Source organism: Melanerpes formicivorus, unplaced genomic scaffold (genome assembly GCF_026170545.1).
Source record: "Melanerpes formicivorus ecotype bairdi unplaced genomic scaffold, bMelFor1.0.p_v2 SCAF_596, whole genome shotgun sequence".
Lineage (NCBI taxonomy): Eukaryota > Metazoa > Chordata > Aves > Piciformes > Picidae > Melanerpes > Melanerpes formicivorus.
Window position 1 is genome coordinate 21,485 of NW_027142948.1, and position 15,611 is coordinate 37,095.

Sequence of the window (15,611 nt, forward strand, 5' to 3'; positions counted from 1 at the left end):
AGTCCAGAAATACCAGGTGAGCTTCCTTGTGTTCACTGGGACGTTATGATTAGTTTAATTGGGCTTTGTTTGATTCCAGCCGCCCAGACTCTTTGTGCCACGGCACTGCAGCCACTTTCCACTTTAGTGTTTCTGACCTGCATTGACAGGAACCGGTGCAAAAATGAGCTCTTTGAAGTGGGGCTCTTGGGAGAGAGGGCAGCTCAGAAAGGGGGGAAAGTGATGTGGAAATAGTTTACTGTAGCGAAGCTCTGAACCCAACCAAACGCCCTGCCGCTGGATGAGGGGGGGAGGACGTGACTCAAGGTCTTGTCTTTTCCCCAGCCCAAACAGATCATATGTCTGCTGCTTTTCCCTGCAAAAGGTTTAGTGAATCAAGTGCACTCACTGTGTGGGGAATTGGTGCATTTCATAGTTGGCAAATTAATGCACTTGATATTGGGTAAATCAGCAAACTTAACGATTAATCAATCAGCGCGCTTAATGTTTGGCAAATCGGTGCACCGAAGGTGTCATGAGTCAGTGCGTTGAATGTTTGGCAAATCAGAGCACTTCATAGGTAATAAATCAATGCATTGAATGTTTGGCAAATCAGAGCACTTCATAGGTAATAAATCAGTGCATTGAATGTTTGGTTAAATCAGCTCACTGCATATTGAATAAATCAGTGCATGTAATAGGTGGTAAATCAGTGCACTTCCTACCCAGCAAATTGCTGCACTCAAGAGTTGGTAAATCAGTGCAGCTCCTATGTAATAAATTAGTGCATTTAAGGGTTGGTAAAAAAGTGCACTTCATATTTAATAAATCAGTGCATTTAAGAGTTGGTAAATCAGTGCAGTTCCTGTGTAATAAATTAGTGCATTTAAGAGTTGGTAAATCAGTGTACTTCAGATGTAACAAATCAGTGCATTCAATGTTTGGTAGATCAGTGCACTGAATCTTTGGCAGATCGGTGCATTCAATGTTTGGTAGATCAGTGCGCTGAATCTTTGGCAGATCAGTGCACTTGATGTTTGGTAAACTCCTGCATTTGAAACTGCAGCCGTTTGGGGGTCCCTGGCTTGCCTCTGGCGCCTGCTGGTTCACCTTCCCCTTTGAAGACGCCCACCAGAAACACTGCAGATCATCTCTGTAGTCCTCACAAACAAATCTGGGCCGATGCATTAATGAGGCTGCAGCTGCACCCGGGAGCTGACATGGCACAAAACAGTAGGTAGAGGCATTCCTCCTGGAGCGGCTGGCTGGAGGTGGAGTGGCCTTCAGCAGCACCGTTGCCCGCATTAAAGTTGAAATAGTCACTTGCCCGTTGGCTTCCCCAGTGAAAGGACTGTCAGTGGTCACTTCTCCTGAAGCCTTAATGAAACCAAATAGTTTGCTAGGAGTTTGGGCCTAACCATTGGGGTGTTTCATGCAGTCTTGTCAGTTGATGTTCATGAATTGACTTGAACGGAGATCAAAGTGTTTCTCAAAATGGAGAAGCGGGGAGAGAGACAGCTCCTTCAATTGCACCACAAGAGCTAATCAAGCCATCAGTTCTTTATGCACTCTGCGTGCCTTTAGAATTTAATACCCAGTGGTTTGTCAGGACAAATTGAAATTCTGGGGGCTGGGGAGGGAGGGCCGAGGGGGGTGTCCCCCTGCAAATGAAACAGGCGCTTCACGGCTTCAGGAGGCTTGCTTTGATAAGGGTTAGAATTTCATGTGCAAACCACGGTCTTGGGGGGTTGACCAGGAAAAAAAACCACCCAGCCAACAACCCCAAAACACCAAAACATTAAATTAGAAGCCTTAGCACTGATTAAAGGTCCAGGTTTAAAGTGAAAGAGAAACTAAACACGGCATGGTGTATTTATTTTCTTTCTGTTGGTGGTTGGTTTGGTTTTTTCTTTCCCCCTTTGATTGCTAATGAACTTTTGCTGCAGCGTTTTAAATTGGATTCAGGAGATAGTTTTTGGAGTGTCAGTTGAAACAAAGTCATGTGAAAATGCCTCTCTGTCTCCCTCTCTCTCTCCCTCCCTCCTTCCCTCTCTCCCTCCCTCTCTCCCTCTCTCTCTCTTTTTAATTGATATGATTTAGGCAAGGGAAAATGGTGAGGGGGATTTTTCTATTGCAGAAGTAATTTTTAAGGGATTTAGCCTTATTTAGCCTGAAGGTCTTCACCCTAATGAGAGCACTTAAGTTACGTCCAGGCGTTGATTAGGCAGCTCATCTATCAACTGGAGCATGAGAATTTGTATTTTTAGGTACCTTTTTGTACATTGGAAAACGATTCTGCTTTGAAATAAGAATTTCATTTCTTCCTTTAGCCTTCGTTTTCCACCAATGTTTAATTGCCTTCTTTCCCATCCGGGGAGGTAGCTGCCAGGGAGCGAGAGGCAGCAGCTCTGCATTTGATGAGGAATTACATCGGGAGCTGTATCTGCAGGAGTGAGGCTCCGAATGCAAATCGCTACCTAGAGACAGCCCTGCAATTGCCACAGCATCCCCCCCCTCCCTAAAAGTCTCAACGCATTTATTCAGGAAAGGTGGAATCAGATCTATTAAAAGATGCCCAAAATATGTGGAGGCTTGCTGGACCTGTAGGGTCGGGGGTGTGGGGGGGGGGAGGGGTGGTGTTTTGTGGCCGCGTTTAAAACACAATAGCGTCTTAATTATTTTCTGAGCCCTGCTGAAAAGTAGGAAGCTTTTGTAACTTTTTGACATTTCAGATTTAGAGGGGGAAGGAAAAAAAAAAAAGGGGGGGAGGGGGGGAAGAAATTAAAACGTTGCCACCAGCTTGCACTATGAGCAGCCTGTAATAACAGTTAAAAAAAGCTTTCTGAACTATTTGACAAGATTTCTTAGTGCCGAGGCCATATGCTGTAGCCTTTAAGCTATTTCTTCCTATCAGTTTCATTATCACCTGCCTCTGAGTCTCCAATATCATCAGTAAGCACATGCAGAATCATAATTATGCCATGTACAAGTTCTTTGATAACATGTACAGTTTTCTTCTTAATTCTTTATCAAATGCATTGATCGTGGCATGTGTGCATTGATCCAGGTCCACCATCTGGCTGTGTGTGATAAGCACAGTGGCATCTTTGCATTTCCACTGTCATTCATTGCGCTACAATTTGGCTGCAGGGGAGTAGTGGCTGGGATTAGCCCTGTTCTGCTACTTACTTGCATTTTAAGTTGACACCTCTACAGCGGCTCAGACCACATTACAAACTGAAACACATACGCACGACTTAGTGATGTGACACTCCTCAATAAGCTTACTCCACTAGCTACTCAACAATCTGTAATTGGATTTGTAGGAATAACAGCAAAAGATTTCCTAAGAATTGCTGGGGACAGAAGGTGAAGTTTTCTCATTATTGGCGAAAGGCTAGGTATAGATCCCAGGCGATTGGTATTTTCCATTAAAAAAAAAAAAAACAGCTGCCAGCAGTTTGCAGGACATTGTCAGAGGGGAAGAAACAAAACAAAACGAAACAAAACAAAACAAAACAAAAACCCCAGCCGAGCCACCGCCAACCCCAGAAAACAGCACCCAGGGACGCTGCACTTCCCCTTCCCACCCGGCGCCAGCGGGCTGGGATCCCACCACCCTCCCCTGGAAATTGGGAGAAGGGGAAGGGAAGGGGGAAGAGCCCCCAGTTTCAGAGGCGCCCTGCAGCCCGCTCCGCTTTGTTGGGCTGGGAGTGACCCGGGAGCATTCCTCAGGAGGGCACGTCCTCCTCCTCCTCCTTCTCCTCCTCCACCTCCTCCTCCTCCTCCCTCGGCGCGGGGTTGCCCCCGCCCCAGGAGGAAGCTTCCCAGGATGGCGGTCAGAAAGATGCTGCTCTCCGGCTTACGCATCCCCGCCACTTGCCAAAAGTCTTTGTTTCATAACGCCACTGCCTTTTTCTTTTTTTTTTTTTTTTCTTTCCTTTTCCCTCCCTTTTGAATGATGAAGTCAAGTTTACACAGGAGAAAATCCCTTAAGTGGAGCTCGGCGAGTGTCGACTCCTACAATGAGCCAGCAGCTTCCTTAGCTTCTCTCTGTAACTCGGCTAGGGGCAAACGTGGAAGAGGGCCACCTTTAGACTTTCTGGATCTCAGGTGGGACGCTGTGCCCCGTCTGGATGTTCCAGAGTATTCCCCAGCCTCGTTTGTGGGCCGGTGGCATTGACAGTACTGGTGACAGGCTAACAAGCTGCTGGATCCCGGCGCCTTAGGTGATTGTTGTCCTTAATTATACTTCCCGGATGAATGAGGGAGAGCACAAACTTGCCTAAGCAGAGAAAATTCCAGGGAAGAAGTTAGCGGAGGGCTTTTGTGGCTGCTTATGCTGTAGACTGTCTGGATGAGCTTTTGGGGGGGTTCTGGGAGCCCCACGAGGAGGCAGAGGCTGCCCTCCCAAGGCAAGGCAGAAGGGAGGCAAAAGGAGAGTTCGGGATGAGATATCTCAGCCCATCCTCTGCAAGAGAGAAACGCTGGCCTCCATCCTCGCCTAGATGTGCAGCTCCTAAAGGGTTAAAAGGGTTAAATCTTATTTATCTGAATAGAACTGCGGGGCTGTTGTGCAGAATGCTCCAGCACAAATACCTCTCTGGTTCACTTTGACGTTACCATTTATTTTTTTTCCCTGTTGGTTTCTTTACTTTAAATACTTGAACTGTTAGACCTTTTACTTTTTTCTCTGAGAAAGATGTATTTGTACCAGATTAGAAAAGCTAAACTGTTTCTTTACATTGAATAATCAGCCTGTCATGACAAATCTATCTCCTTCTGCATGAGTAGGTGCCAGTTTGACTAGCTTCTTTTAGGCTCACACTGGGTTTTAAGCTGGATCCATGTGCATGACTGGCAGTGCATTTGTTGGGCCAGATCTAAGGAGCCAGAGAGCGTTCAGCTCCTTTTTGCCTACAAAAGAGCAGCCAGACAACCAGCAAGAGGCCTTGGATGTAGCACAAGGTGATACTTAGTCAGCCATTCTTTCTTCTTTTCTTTCTGGGTTTTTTTTTTCCCCTCAAATATATATCATTTTTTTTTGTCATTCACAAAACTCAAAGTTTCTCAGTTTCGCCACCGAATTGAACTGCCAAAGGATTGTTTCTCTGCAGCCAGCATCCTTCGCACCAGAAACACGGCACCAAGCGAATCAGAGCTTTTCCAGCACAACAGAGCTGAGCTGAAAAGTTAAACAACTAAATAAAAAACTGAGAACTGCTTGCTAATGTTTCTTTACAAGCAGCTCCTGGGTGCAGGGAGATGTTTTGCAGCCACACGGTCCTGGTTTCTTGTGAATTTGAGGGGGGCGTTTAATGCCTTAAAGGGGACAGCTTTGATAAAGCACTGTTTGTCATTCTTCCACTTTTAGACTTGGGAATAATCTTCTGGTTTCTCGATTGTTCCACTGTTGGACTTTGGGATACTCTCTTTTCATGATTCTTCCACCTCTAGATTTGGGGATATTCTGTTTTCATCATTCTTCCACCTCTAGACTTTGGAATATTCTGTTTTCATTATTCTTCCACCTCTAGACTTTGGGATATTCACTTTGCATTATTCTTCCACTTTTCAACTTGGGGATATTCTCTTTTCATTATTCTCCCACTTTTCCACTTGGGAATATTCTCTTTTCTTGATTGTTCCACTTTCAGACTTAGGGAATATTCTGTTTTCATCACTCTCACACCTCTAGATTTGGGGATATTCTGTTTTCATCATTCTTCCACCTTTAGACTTGAGGATATTATCTTTTCATTATTCTCCCACTTTTCCACTTGGGAATATTCTGTTTTCTTGATTGTTCTATTTTCAGACTTAGGGAATATTCTGTTTTCATCATTCTCCCACCTCTAGATTTGGGGATATTCTGTTTTCATCATTCTTCCACCTTTAGACTTGAGGATATTCTCTTTTCATTATTCTTCCACCTTTAGACTTGGGGACATTCTCTTTTCATTATTCTCCCACTTTTCAACCTGGGAATATTCTCTTTTCTTGATTGTTCCACTGTCAGACTTTGGCATACTCTCTTCTCATGATTCTTCACCTGTAGACTTGGGGATATTCTGTTTTCGTTCTGTCATGTCTCGTTAGTCCGTCCCTAGCTGCTGCTTTAGCACGAGCGCAGCTCCACGCACTTTATTGGTAGCAAGGCAGCTGATGTAGACCCCAGGCAGCAAATCACTCAGATGTTTATGTCTTTCTTTGCAGACCCACAGTCTGGCCAGCCACAGAAGTCCAGATCCAACGCACTTTTTGTGTGGGGGCGTTGAGGGGCTTTTGGCTTAGCAGTTCATATTTTGCTGCTACCTGTGTATTTTGAGCTGTCCTGAAGCCAGTTGTAGGGACCAAACGTAAACGTGGTCCCCAGGGTGATCAAAGATTTAATCTGACCAGATGGGACAAAGTTGAGAAAGATTTTGACTTTCCACTCTGTTTTGCAACAAGAAAGGCTAATTTGGGGGGGGTGGGGGTGTGTGTGTGTATGTGTGTGTTAATTTCCCTCCCCCCCGCCCCATTCCAGTCTTGTCTTTGTTTAGCAAAGGCAGAGCTCAGGCCATCCCCAGAGAAATGAGCAGGTGTGGCCATTTACAAGCATGTCTGCTTACATTAGAAACCAACATAAGAAAAGTTTGAAACCGTTTGAAAAGATCTGCTAAACAGTTTTACTGTTTCACCCCCAAATCCTATTTACTCAGGCAAGAGCCAATCAAGGTCACAGGAAAAAAAACCCCAGCCTGCCCCAAACCCCCTTTAAATCTCGTTGTCCCTTTAGGTTTTCATTTCTTTTTTTTCCCTTCTTTTTTTCTGGTTTGGTTTTTTCTTTCTCTTGTTTTTTTTTGTTTTTTCTTTTAATTCTGTCTTCTAACTGAATAGGTACATTTTGGTAATCCTTGCCTCTGGACAAGCACAGAAGTCTTTTTCTTTTCTGAATGGCTAATAACAGAGCCGTTCTTCCTGTCTGATGATGAAAGAGGTGGCAATCAAGTTCTTTTCTCTTAGATGCACTGTGCACCGGGGGCAGGCCACAGACAATTTGGAAACCTACAGCTTCCAGGAAGCTCTGCCCCTCATAGGTACCATTCTGGTTTCATTTCATCTGCTGGGGAGTTCCACTCATTTGTCTTGATTTTTCTTCTTCTTTCTTGCCCCTCCCTTCCCCAATCCTATGGCCACAGTAAAGAATTTTCTTCTTGAAACAGCAAATAAACGCAGCTCAGAGAGGATTATGCTTTGGGTTTGTTTGGTTTGGGGTTTTTTGTGTGTGTGTGTGTGTGTGTGTGTTTGGGGGGCTGTGTGTTTAGTTATTATTTATTAGTTTTACTTTATTGTGTGTTCCAAGGAGAGGATAGCATGTTGCCAGACTTCTGGTGCCAACTCGGTTTGGATTCTCCCAAAATTCTGCCAAAGGGTGACTGAAAACCGCCTGGCAGAGGAGGGTTGGTTTTTATTTGGGAGAGCACAGGAAGGTTGCAGAATGTTCAGGGGCAGGTTTGGTGGGGATGGTTGGTGGGTGTTGTGTTTTGTTTCTCCTCCTTCGCAACGCTCTCGGTATTAGGCTGCCTTGGTCTGTTCTCGGCTTCTGCCGCCACTGAGGGACACCCTCGGCCGGGTAATGAACTCCTGAAGCTGCCCTAACCGGCGCTTCCCAGTCGAGTCCACCTTCCCACCTCCGCAGCATCGTTTTGGGCCAAAGCAACGTCAGTCATTGCCGTCTGCGGCGAGTACAAAAAGGACCCCCTAATGGCAGCCATTTTTATGTGTTTCTTAAGATCCAAAGGCTGCTGAAAGAACAATTGGCTAAAGTTGAGGATTGGAGAGGCTTGATTTTCTTGTTCCAGTGAAATGAAACTCCCGGCTCTTTCCCCCCCCCCCCCCCCCCCCCCCTCCCCTCCTTTCCTTTCCTTCCCTTTTCCCTCAAAAGCCGGAGCCTGCGAGGGGGTTTGTAGCTGTGTCAAAGCCGTTGGGATGCCACTGCTGATCACTTTAATTACTAGGACTAAGGAGGATAAAATTAAAAGTAGCACCATTGAAGCAGTGGAAGAAAGCTTGCCGAGATGGCGGTGAAGTGTGAAATATAAAAATTGCATACCAACACTTTTTTTTTCTAGGAGGGAAACAAGGAATTACATTACTTATTCTTGAGGAGTTTGCCCTTAAATGGTGAAGTTTGCCTGGCCGCGTGGCAGAGCTTCAGACCGTAGCAGAGGAACTGGGGCGGGGGGGGTGGGGGTGGGGGTGGCAAAGAGCAGAGCAAACTTTTAACATCTCTTTGCCCTGTCAGATTCCTGTCAGAGGGTGAAAGATTTTACAGACTCGTGGGGTGTTTTTCCCCTCTTCAGCTCTACGGGGGAAAACAAACAACCAACCCAACGAACCCAACCTAAAAATGAATGCTGGCTGTGCGTTTGCCTGGTCCTTTCCTGAGGCAGAGCTTTGCGTTTCTCCCTTTATTTCCTTCTTTAGCGTCCAGCTCTGTACCTCTCCTCAGCTCTTCCCAAAATCTAGAGGGTTTAGTACTTTCTCTGTACCTCAAAGCTTCATCTCCCTACTTTTTTCTTTCTGCTCTCAGTTGCGTGGCTCCTTCCATCAGCCTTTCCTCTGCCAAGCTCAGCAGCCAGGGGTTCAAATACCTGCGTGGAATTGAAGCAAGGACCTGGCTGGCTTGGCTCTTACCCGCTGGTGAGGGTTGGGTTCCTCACCCCCCACACGAGCCACGACACTCTGTGTTTGCTTGGAGATCCCCAGGATATTCATGGCTATGCTAATAACTCAGGATCCAAGTTCTCTTTCAGGAGGAGAGGAGCAAAGGAGGGAGGGGGAGACCGTGCTCAGTGTAGGGCACCTTTGTCCCAGCTCCCCCCACCCCCGTATTTTCAACGAGGTGGGCTGTTAGGTTGCTTGATGTTAAGCCACGTGGTAGTCTTAAAGCAAGTGTTGCCCACTCCTTCTTCAAAGTCAAATCAAACCCACGAGTTCTTCCACACCAGGAATTACAAGCGGCGGAGATTGTAGCAGTTTTATTTCGTGTAAGATTCAATGTAATTAACGTTACCACGGGTCAAAATAAAATCGGTCGCTGTGTCAGTTGGCTGGCTAGAAATTAAATTAAATTGATCTCTTCCAGTGCATAAGGAGCAGGGGGAGGAAGCTTTCCAGTTGCTTTTCTAATGTGTGCTTTACCAAACAAGTTGGAGACCGAACTGTTGCTCTGTGCCTTCTGGGAAGTTAAAGGGTGAGAAAGCAAACAAAAGCCCCGTGGGCCATCCTGCTGCCTCGCAGAGTCCCCGGCGCAATTGCCTTTCCAGGGGAAGGGACATTAGGAGAAAAGCAAATCAAGGCGATCTGATAGGGGAATCAGGGTTCTGTCACTCAGAGGCGAGATATTCTGCTGTGTCCATATACTTTGTTTACTGTAGGGTTTTATGAGTTGTAACCTGCCCATGCAAGCTGTTAATGAGGCTAAATCTTGCTGCTTGAGGATTGAATTACAGCACACCTCTGGGCTAATGGTTATAAACAGCCGGTCCCATTAGGGCTGCATTGTGATGCAGTCATCTGCATTTTTTCCATTGTGCCAGGAACAATGCTGAGTAAATAGCTACAAACAAACAATTTGCATGGAAATGGGTGAAATGTACCTAATTAGTATTTTGCTGCTTGTTTTATTAATGGCTGCTTAAACTAAATAGCACTTAGCAGCAGCTCTCCCCAGCATCTGCAGGTGTGGGATGCTCAGTTTTCTGGCTAGGTGGGAAGGCTGCCAGGACCACTCTCCAAAATGAGGCACTCGGTTATATTCCACTTAGTTCAGGTCAGCTGCCTTTACTTGGGGTTTATCCTGGTCATTATGGCAGTAATACAAACCTAATGCTGACTTAAAGCCAAATACTAGCTTTGGGTGTGCTTAAAAGCATCTGGTCCTGTGGGGAGGGGGAAAATCAATCCTAGAGTCGAAGAAACCCCTATTTTTTTAAGGTGAAAACTGCAATTGTTTCCTTTGTGATGTAAAGGATTCTTTTCCAGACCCATTTAAGAGCATCTCTGTGTTGACTGTTTTGAAGTCTAGTGGGTCAGGCGTTTACAAGGTTGATGGCTGTGGGATTTTGCTCATTTGTTATGTTAATTGTAATGAACGCTAAGAAATTTATTGCATAAGTTGTGCAAAAATTCATCTTAAGAGAGTTCAGAGAGTCACAGAGTGGTTGGGTCCTCCAAAGGGCATCCAGTTCAGGCTCCTCTGCAGTCGCAGGGACATCCTCAACTAGATCAGGTTGCCCACAGCTTTAATGGACCAGGACCATCTGGGATGGTTCTGGTAGGATCTTTGTAATTACTGAGCAAAGCCCCCCACACACACACTCTAGCAGGATGTTTGTAAGCGATGCAAATTCTTTCCTCCCCTGGCACCTATTGCCCTTTCATCAATTTTGATTAGTTTGTGGGTTCTTATTTTGTTAAATGAAGTTTAAAAATGAAAAGCTGGATCCACTGAAGCCAAAGGATTAGATCATAGTAGTCATCATAGTATCATAGTATCAGTCAGGGTTGGAAGGGACCACAAGGATCATCTAGTTCCAACCCCCACTGCCATGGGCAGGGACACCCCACACCAGATCAGCCTGGCCAGAGCCTCATCCAGCCTGGGCTTAAACACTTCCAGGGACAGGGCCCCAACCACCTCCCTGGACAACCCATTCCAGGGCTTCACCACTCTCATGGGGAAGAACTTCCTCCTCCCCTCCAGCCTGAATCTCCCCACCTCCAGCTTCATTCCATTCCCCCCTAGTCCTATCACTCCCTGACATCCTGAGAAGTCCCTCCCCAGCCTTCTTGTAGGCCCCCTTCAGATACTGGAAGGCCACAATTAGGTCACCTCGAAGCCTTCTCTTCTCCAGACTGAACAGCCCTAACTCCGTCAGTCTGTCGTCATAGGAGAAGTGCTCCAGCCCTCTGCTCATCCTCGTGGCCCTTCTCTGGACACCTTCCATCACCTCCATATCCCTCTTGTAATAGGGGCTCCAGATCTGGAGGCAGTACTCCAGGTGGGGTCTCAGCAGAGCTGAGCAGAGGGGGAGAATCACCTCCCTTGCCCTGCTGGATCCATTTCCACGCCTCAGATTTCGACCTCACTTTACGCTTTGAGGACAATGTGGTGATCGGAGTAACTGAGAGCAACATCTGGCTTCTCCTCTCAGAATATTTACTCCAAGAATTGAATTCAGTCAAACCTTTTCTTTTTGTTTGTTTGGTTTTCTTTTTAATAGCCACAGTCAAACTTGTTTGTTTGTTTGTTTGTTTGTTTGTATGAGACAAAAGCCCCTGGGAATTTCCGGGCAGGTGTTTTCACAGCGGGTGATATCTCAGATGCTGTCCACTGCACACAAGGAGCTCTCCAATGCCTTCATCACTTTGGGGGCTGCTTTAAAAAAAAAATATATATATATATATACTAAATAAATAAATAAATAAATAAATACAAATAAATCAAATCATCTGATCCACGGATGTCTTTAAAAATTGTGCTGTGACACCCAACTGATATCGAGCAGCCTATTTATAATGTGGGCCAAGCACCATGCTGTAAACCAGTTGCTATCATGATGATCAGATTGAGAATGAAATTGCATTTCTGTCAATTACTGACTTGGCAACTGTTCAATATATCTTAGCAGCAAGATGAAGAGCGGCGTCGGCAGCTGAGAGAGAGAGCTCGTCAGCTAATAGCAGAAGCTCGATCTGGAGTGAAGATGTCAGAACTTCCTAGCTACGGGGAAACGGCTGCAGAAAAGTTGAAAGAAAGGTCAAAGGCATCTGGAGGTGAGCTGAGGAACCTTCTATCTTATTCCCTATGGCAGCCCAGAAAACAGAGACCTTTCGGGGTGTATCGCTTTTACTCACGCTTCAAAGGGCAGTTGCTCGTCAGAGAGGCCTGGCCCTGGAGATGCTTCCTAAGTCAGGCTTGTGTTCACAGAGTCACAGTCACAGCAACATTCAGGTTGGAAGACATCCTCAGGATCACCAAGCCCAACCCCTGACCCTGCTCTGCAAGGCTCACCCCTAAACCATAGCCCCAAGCACCACAGCCAAACCACCTTTAAACACCTCCAGGCTTGGGGACTCCACCACCTCCCTGGGCAGCTCAGCCCAGAGCCTGACCACTCTGGATGGGGAAAAATTCTTCCTTCTCTCCAGTCTGCCCCTGCCCTGCTGCAGCTTGAGGCTCTTCCCTCTTGTGCTGTCACTAATGACCTGGGAGAAGAGACCAGCACCAACCTCTCCACAACCTCCTTTCAGGGAGCTGGAGAGAGCCATGAGGTCTGCCCTCAGCCTCCTCTGGTTCCAACTAACCATCCCCAGCTCCTTCAGTTGCTCCTCCTCAGACTTCTTCTGCAGGCCCTTCCCAGCTTCCTTGCCCTCCTCTGCCCTGGCTCCAGCCCCTCCACATCTCTCTTGGATTGAGCTGCCCCAAACTGGACCCAGCCCTCGAGGTGTGGCCTGCCCAGAGCTGAGGCCCAGAGGACAATCCCCTCCCTGGTTCTGCTGGACACAGCATTGCTGATCCCAGCCAGGAGGCCACTGGCTCTCTTGGCCACCTGGGCACCCGGCTGGCTCCTCTTCAGCTGCTTGGCCATTAGCACCCCCAGCTCCCTTTCTGCCAGCAGCTTTCCAGCCCCACTGCCCCAAGCCTGCAGCACTGCTTGGGGTGGTTGTGACCCAAGGTCAGGCCCTGGCACTTGGCCTTGTTGAAGCTCCTCCTGGTAATGTTAGCCAGTTTCCAACTATTAGAAGCCAAGAATGCCTGTGAATGAAAAACAAGGATGTGGCCTGAACATTTTGGCCCATTCTGCCGGGGTGCTGGGGGTCAGGAGGGAGGGGACAGGCTCTGCTCAGCTGCACCCTGGGATAGGACAAGAGGCAATGGATGGAAACTCCAGCACAGGAGGTTCCACCTCAACATGAGGAGGAACTTCTTCACTGAGCCCTGGAGCAGGCTGCCCAGAGAGGTTGTGGAGTCTCCTTCTCTGGAGCCTTTCCAGCCCTGTCTGGATGTGTTCCTGTGTGACCTGTGCTGGATTCTATGGTCCTGCTCTGGCAGGGGGCTTGGACTAGAAGATCTCCAGAGGTCCTTTCCACCCCCTAACATCCTGTGATCCTTTATTTTACATGCATCTGGATTTAAATATGGTTGCACCCTAACTTAGACATTCGTGTTCCATCTGACACCAATAAGAAAAGCAGTTGGTTGTACATATCCCTTTGGCTCAGGTCTTCAATGTTCCTTTCTTTGCCCAGTAAACCAAGCTGGCCAGCATCACTCTCTTTTGGAAATCAAATCCTTGGTGGGGCTGAGCACATTACTTGTGTGTTAAGTAGGTGATGGTATTCTCCATCCCTCTTCATAATTTATGACTCCCCATCTTAGGTTATTTAATTACTTCCTCCCCACTCTTTAATTGTGCCTGTACACAGCTGCTCCTCCTCTTGCTCCCCTCCAAGCAACACACACCTGAGTGCATCCTGGGTGCTCAGCTGGGCAGTAGCTACCCTCTGTGGTTGCAGTGACTCACTTGTAGTATTGCCAAATTGCTCTTTAATTTCACCTAGAAATGGATGCAGTCTGCTGCAGCTCCTTCACATGTGGACAAACTTAAACCCGGTCAAAAGATTGTCACTTGAACCACAAATTGAGCCTGAGTTTAACCTGAATACAGCTACAGAATCTCAGAGTCATTTAGGTTGCAAAAGCCCTTCAAGATCATCCAATCCAACCGTTCTCTGACTCTGCCAAGGCTAGGGCCAAACCATGGCTCTCAGCACCACAGCTCTGCCTCTCTCAAACACCTCCAGGGATGGACATTCAACCACCTCCCTGGGCAGCCTGTGTCAGACTTTGAGAACCATTTCAGTCAAGTTTCTTCTAATCTCCAACCTCCCACAAGGCAACTTGAGGTCATTTTCTCTTCTCCTGTCACCTGTTCCTAGAGAGCAAAGCCCAACCCCTACATGGCTCCAGCCTCCTGTCAGGGAGCTGTAGACAACAAGGAGGTCTCCCCTCAGCCTCCTCTTCTCCACACTAAACACCCCCAGCTCCCTCAGCTGCTCCTCCCCAGCCCTCTTCTCCAGACCCTTCCCCAGCTTCCTTGCCCTTCTCTGGACCCTCCCTAGCCCCTCAGTGTCATTCTTGCAGTAAGGGCCCCAGAACTGCAGCCAGCACTGCAGGTGTGGCCTCCCCAGTGCTGAGTGCAGGAGGACAATCCCTGCCCTGCTCCTGCTCCTGCTGCCCACACCATTGCTGATCCAGGCCAGGCTGCTGGTGGCCTCCTTGCCCACCTGGGCACCCCCTGGCTCATCTCTAGCCAGCTGCCCACTAACACCCCCAGAGCTTTCTCTGCTGGGCACTTTCCAGCCACTCTGCCCCAAGCCTGCAGCCTTCCTGGGGTTGTTGTGGCCCAGGTGCAGGACCCAGCCCCTGGCCTTGTTGGATCTCATCCCATTGGCCTCAGTCAATGGATGCAGCCTCTGCAGAGCCTTCCTAGTCTCTACCAGCTCCACACTCCCAGCTCAGTGCTGCAAACTGACCAAGGGTGCCTGGATCCCCTCACCCAGATCATGGATAGAGATACTAAAGTGGACTCAGCCCAGCACTGAGCCCTGGGGAACACCACTGGTGAGTGGCCACCAACGGAAGGTAACTCCATTCACAAACTAAATCCTCTGGATTTGGTTTTTTCAGTAATATTCTGGCATTTCCATTTGCTTCCAAGAGATTTTTCTTTCACTATCTGCACTCCAGACACTGTAGGTCATGGACTTGATGACCTTAGAGGTCTTTTCCAACCTTAATGATTCTGTGATCAGTGCTGGTTTAGTTGTTGGCTGAATGCTGTGTCATTAATTTTGTTCATTTCTTCATGCCCTAGCAAAGCTTTGCTGTCTTTCTAGGCTCCACATTTACATCTTCTTCAAGGAAGCAGCTCTTCAGTGCTCTCCTAACTCTGCTTCTAGAATCTTAGAGTCATAGAATGGAATGGTCTGGGTTGGAAGGCACCTCCAAAGGTCATCCAGTCCAACCCCCTCTGCAGTAAGCAAGGATATCCTTCCCAGGGAGATGGTGGAGTCCCCATCCCTGGAGGTGTTCAAGAAATATGTGGCTATGGCACCTGGGGACATGGTTTAGTGGCCATGGTTGTGTTGGGTTGATGGTTGGACTGCATGATCTCAGAGGGCTTTTCCAACCCAATCCATTCTATGTTTCCATGATATTAACACTGGGTATGTGTAGTCTAAAAATCAGCACTTCTGCTCTGCAGTCAGCAGGGGCATCCTCCACTAGATCAGGTTGCCCAGAGTGCTGTCCAGCCTCACCTTGAGTATCTCCAGGGATGATGCCTCAACCACCTCCCTAGGCAACCTGCTGCAGTGTTCCAGCAGCCTCCTGGTGCAGAACTTGTTCCTCACATCCAATCTCAATCTGCTCTGCTCTAGTCTGAAGCCATTGTGCCTGGTCCTGTCAAACAGTCCCTCTGCAGCCTTCTTGTAGCCCCCTTCAGGTACTGGCAGGCTGCTCTAAGGTCTGCCCAGAGCCGCCTTTTCTCCAGGCCGAACACCCCCAGCTCCTTCAG

General features: G+C 47.6%; 1 protein-coding gene across 1 annotated transcript in view; it reads left to right on the plus strand.

The window, feature by feature from the left end:
• Positions 1-15,611, plus strand: part of LOC137460427 (EH domain-binding protein 1-like) — a gene marked incomplete at its 5' end in the record, with an annotated part of 87,441 nt that overhangs the window by 13,298 nt on the left and 58,532 nt on the right. Inside the window, one exon of the mRNA XM_068170776.1 lies at positions 11,658-11,805. Coding sequence (XP_068026877.1) covers positions 11,658-11,805 — 148 coding nt within the window. The remainder of the gene's footprint in view (positions 1-11,657; positions 11,806-15,611) is intronic.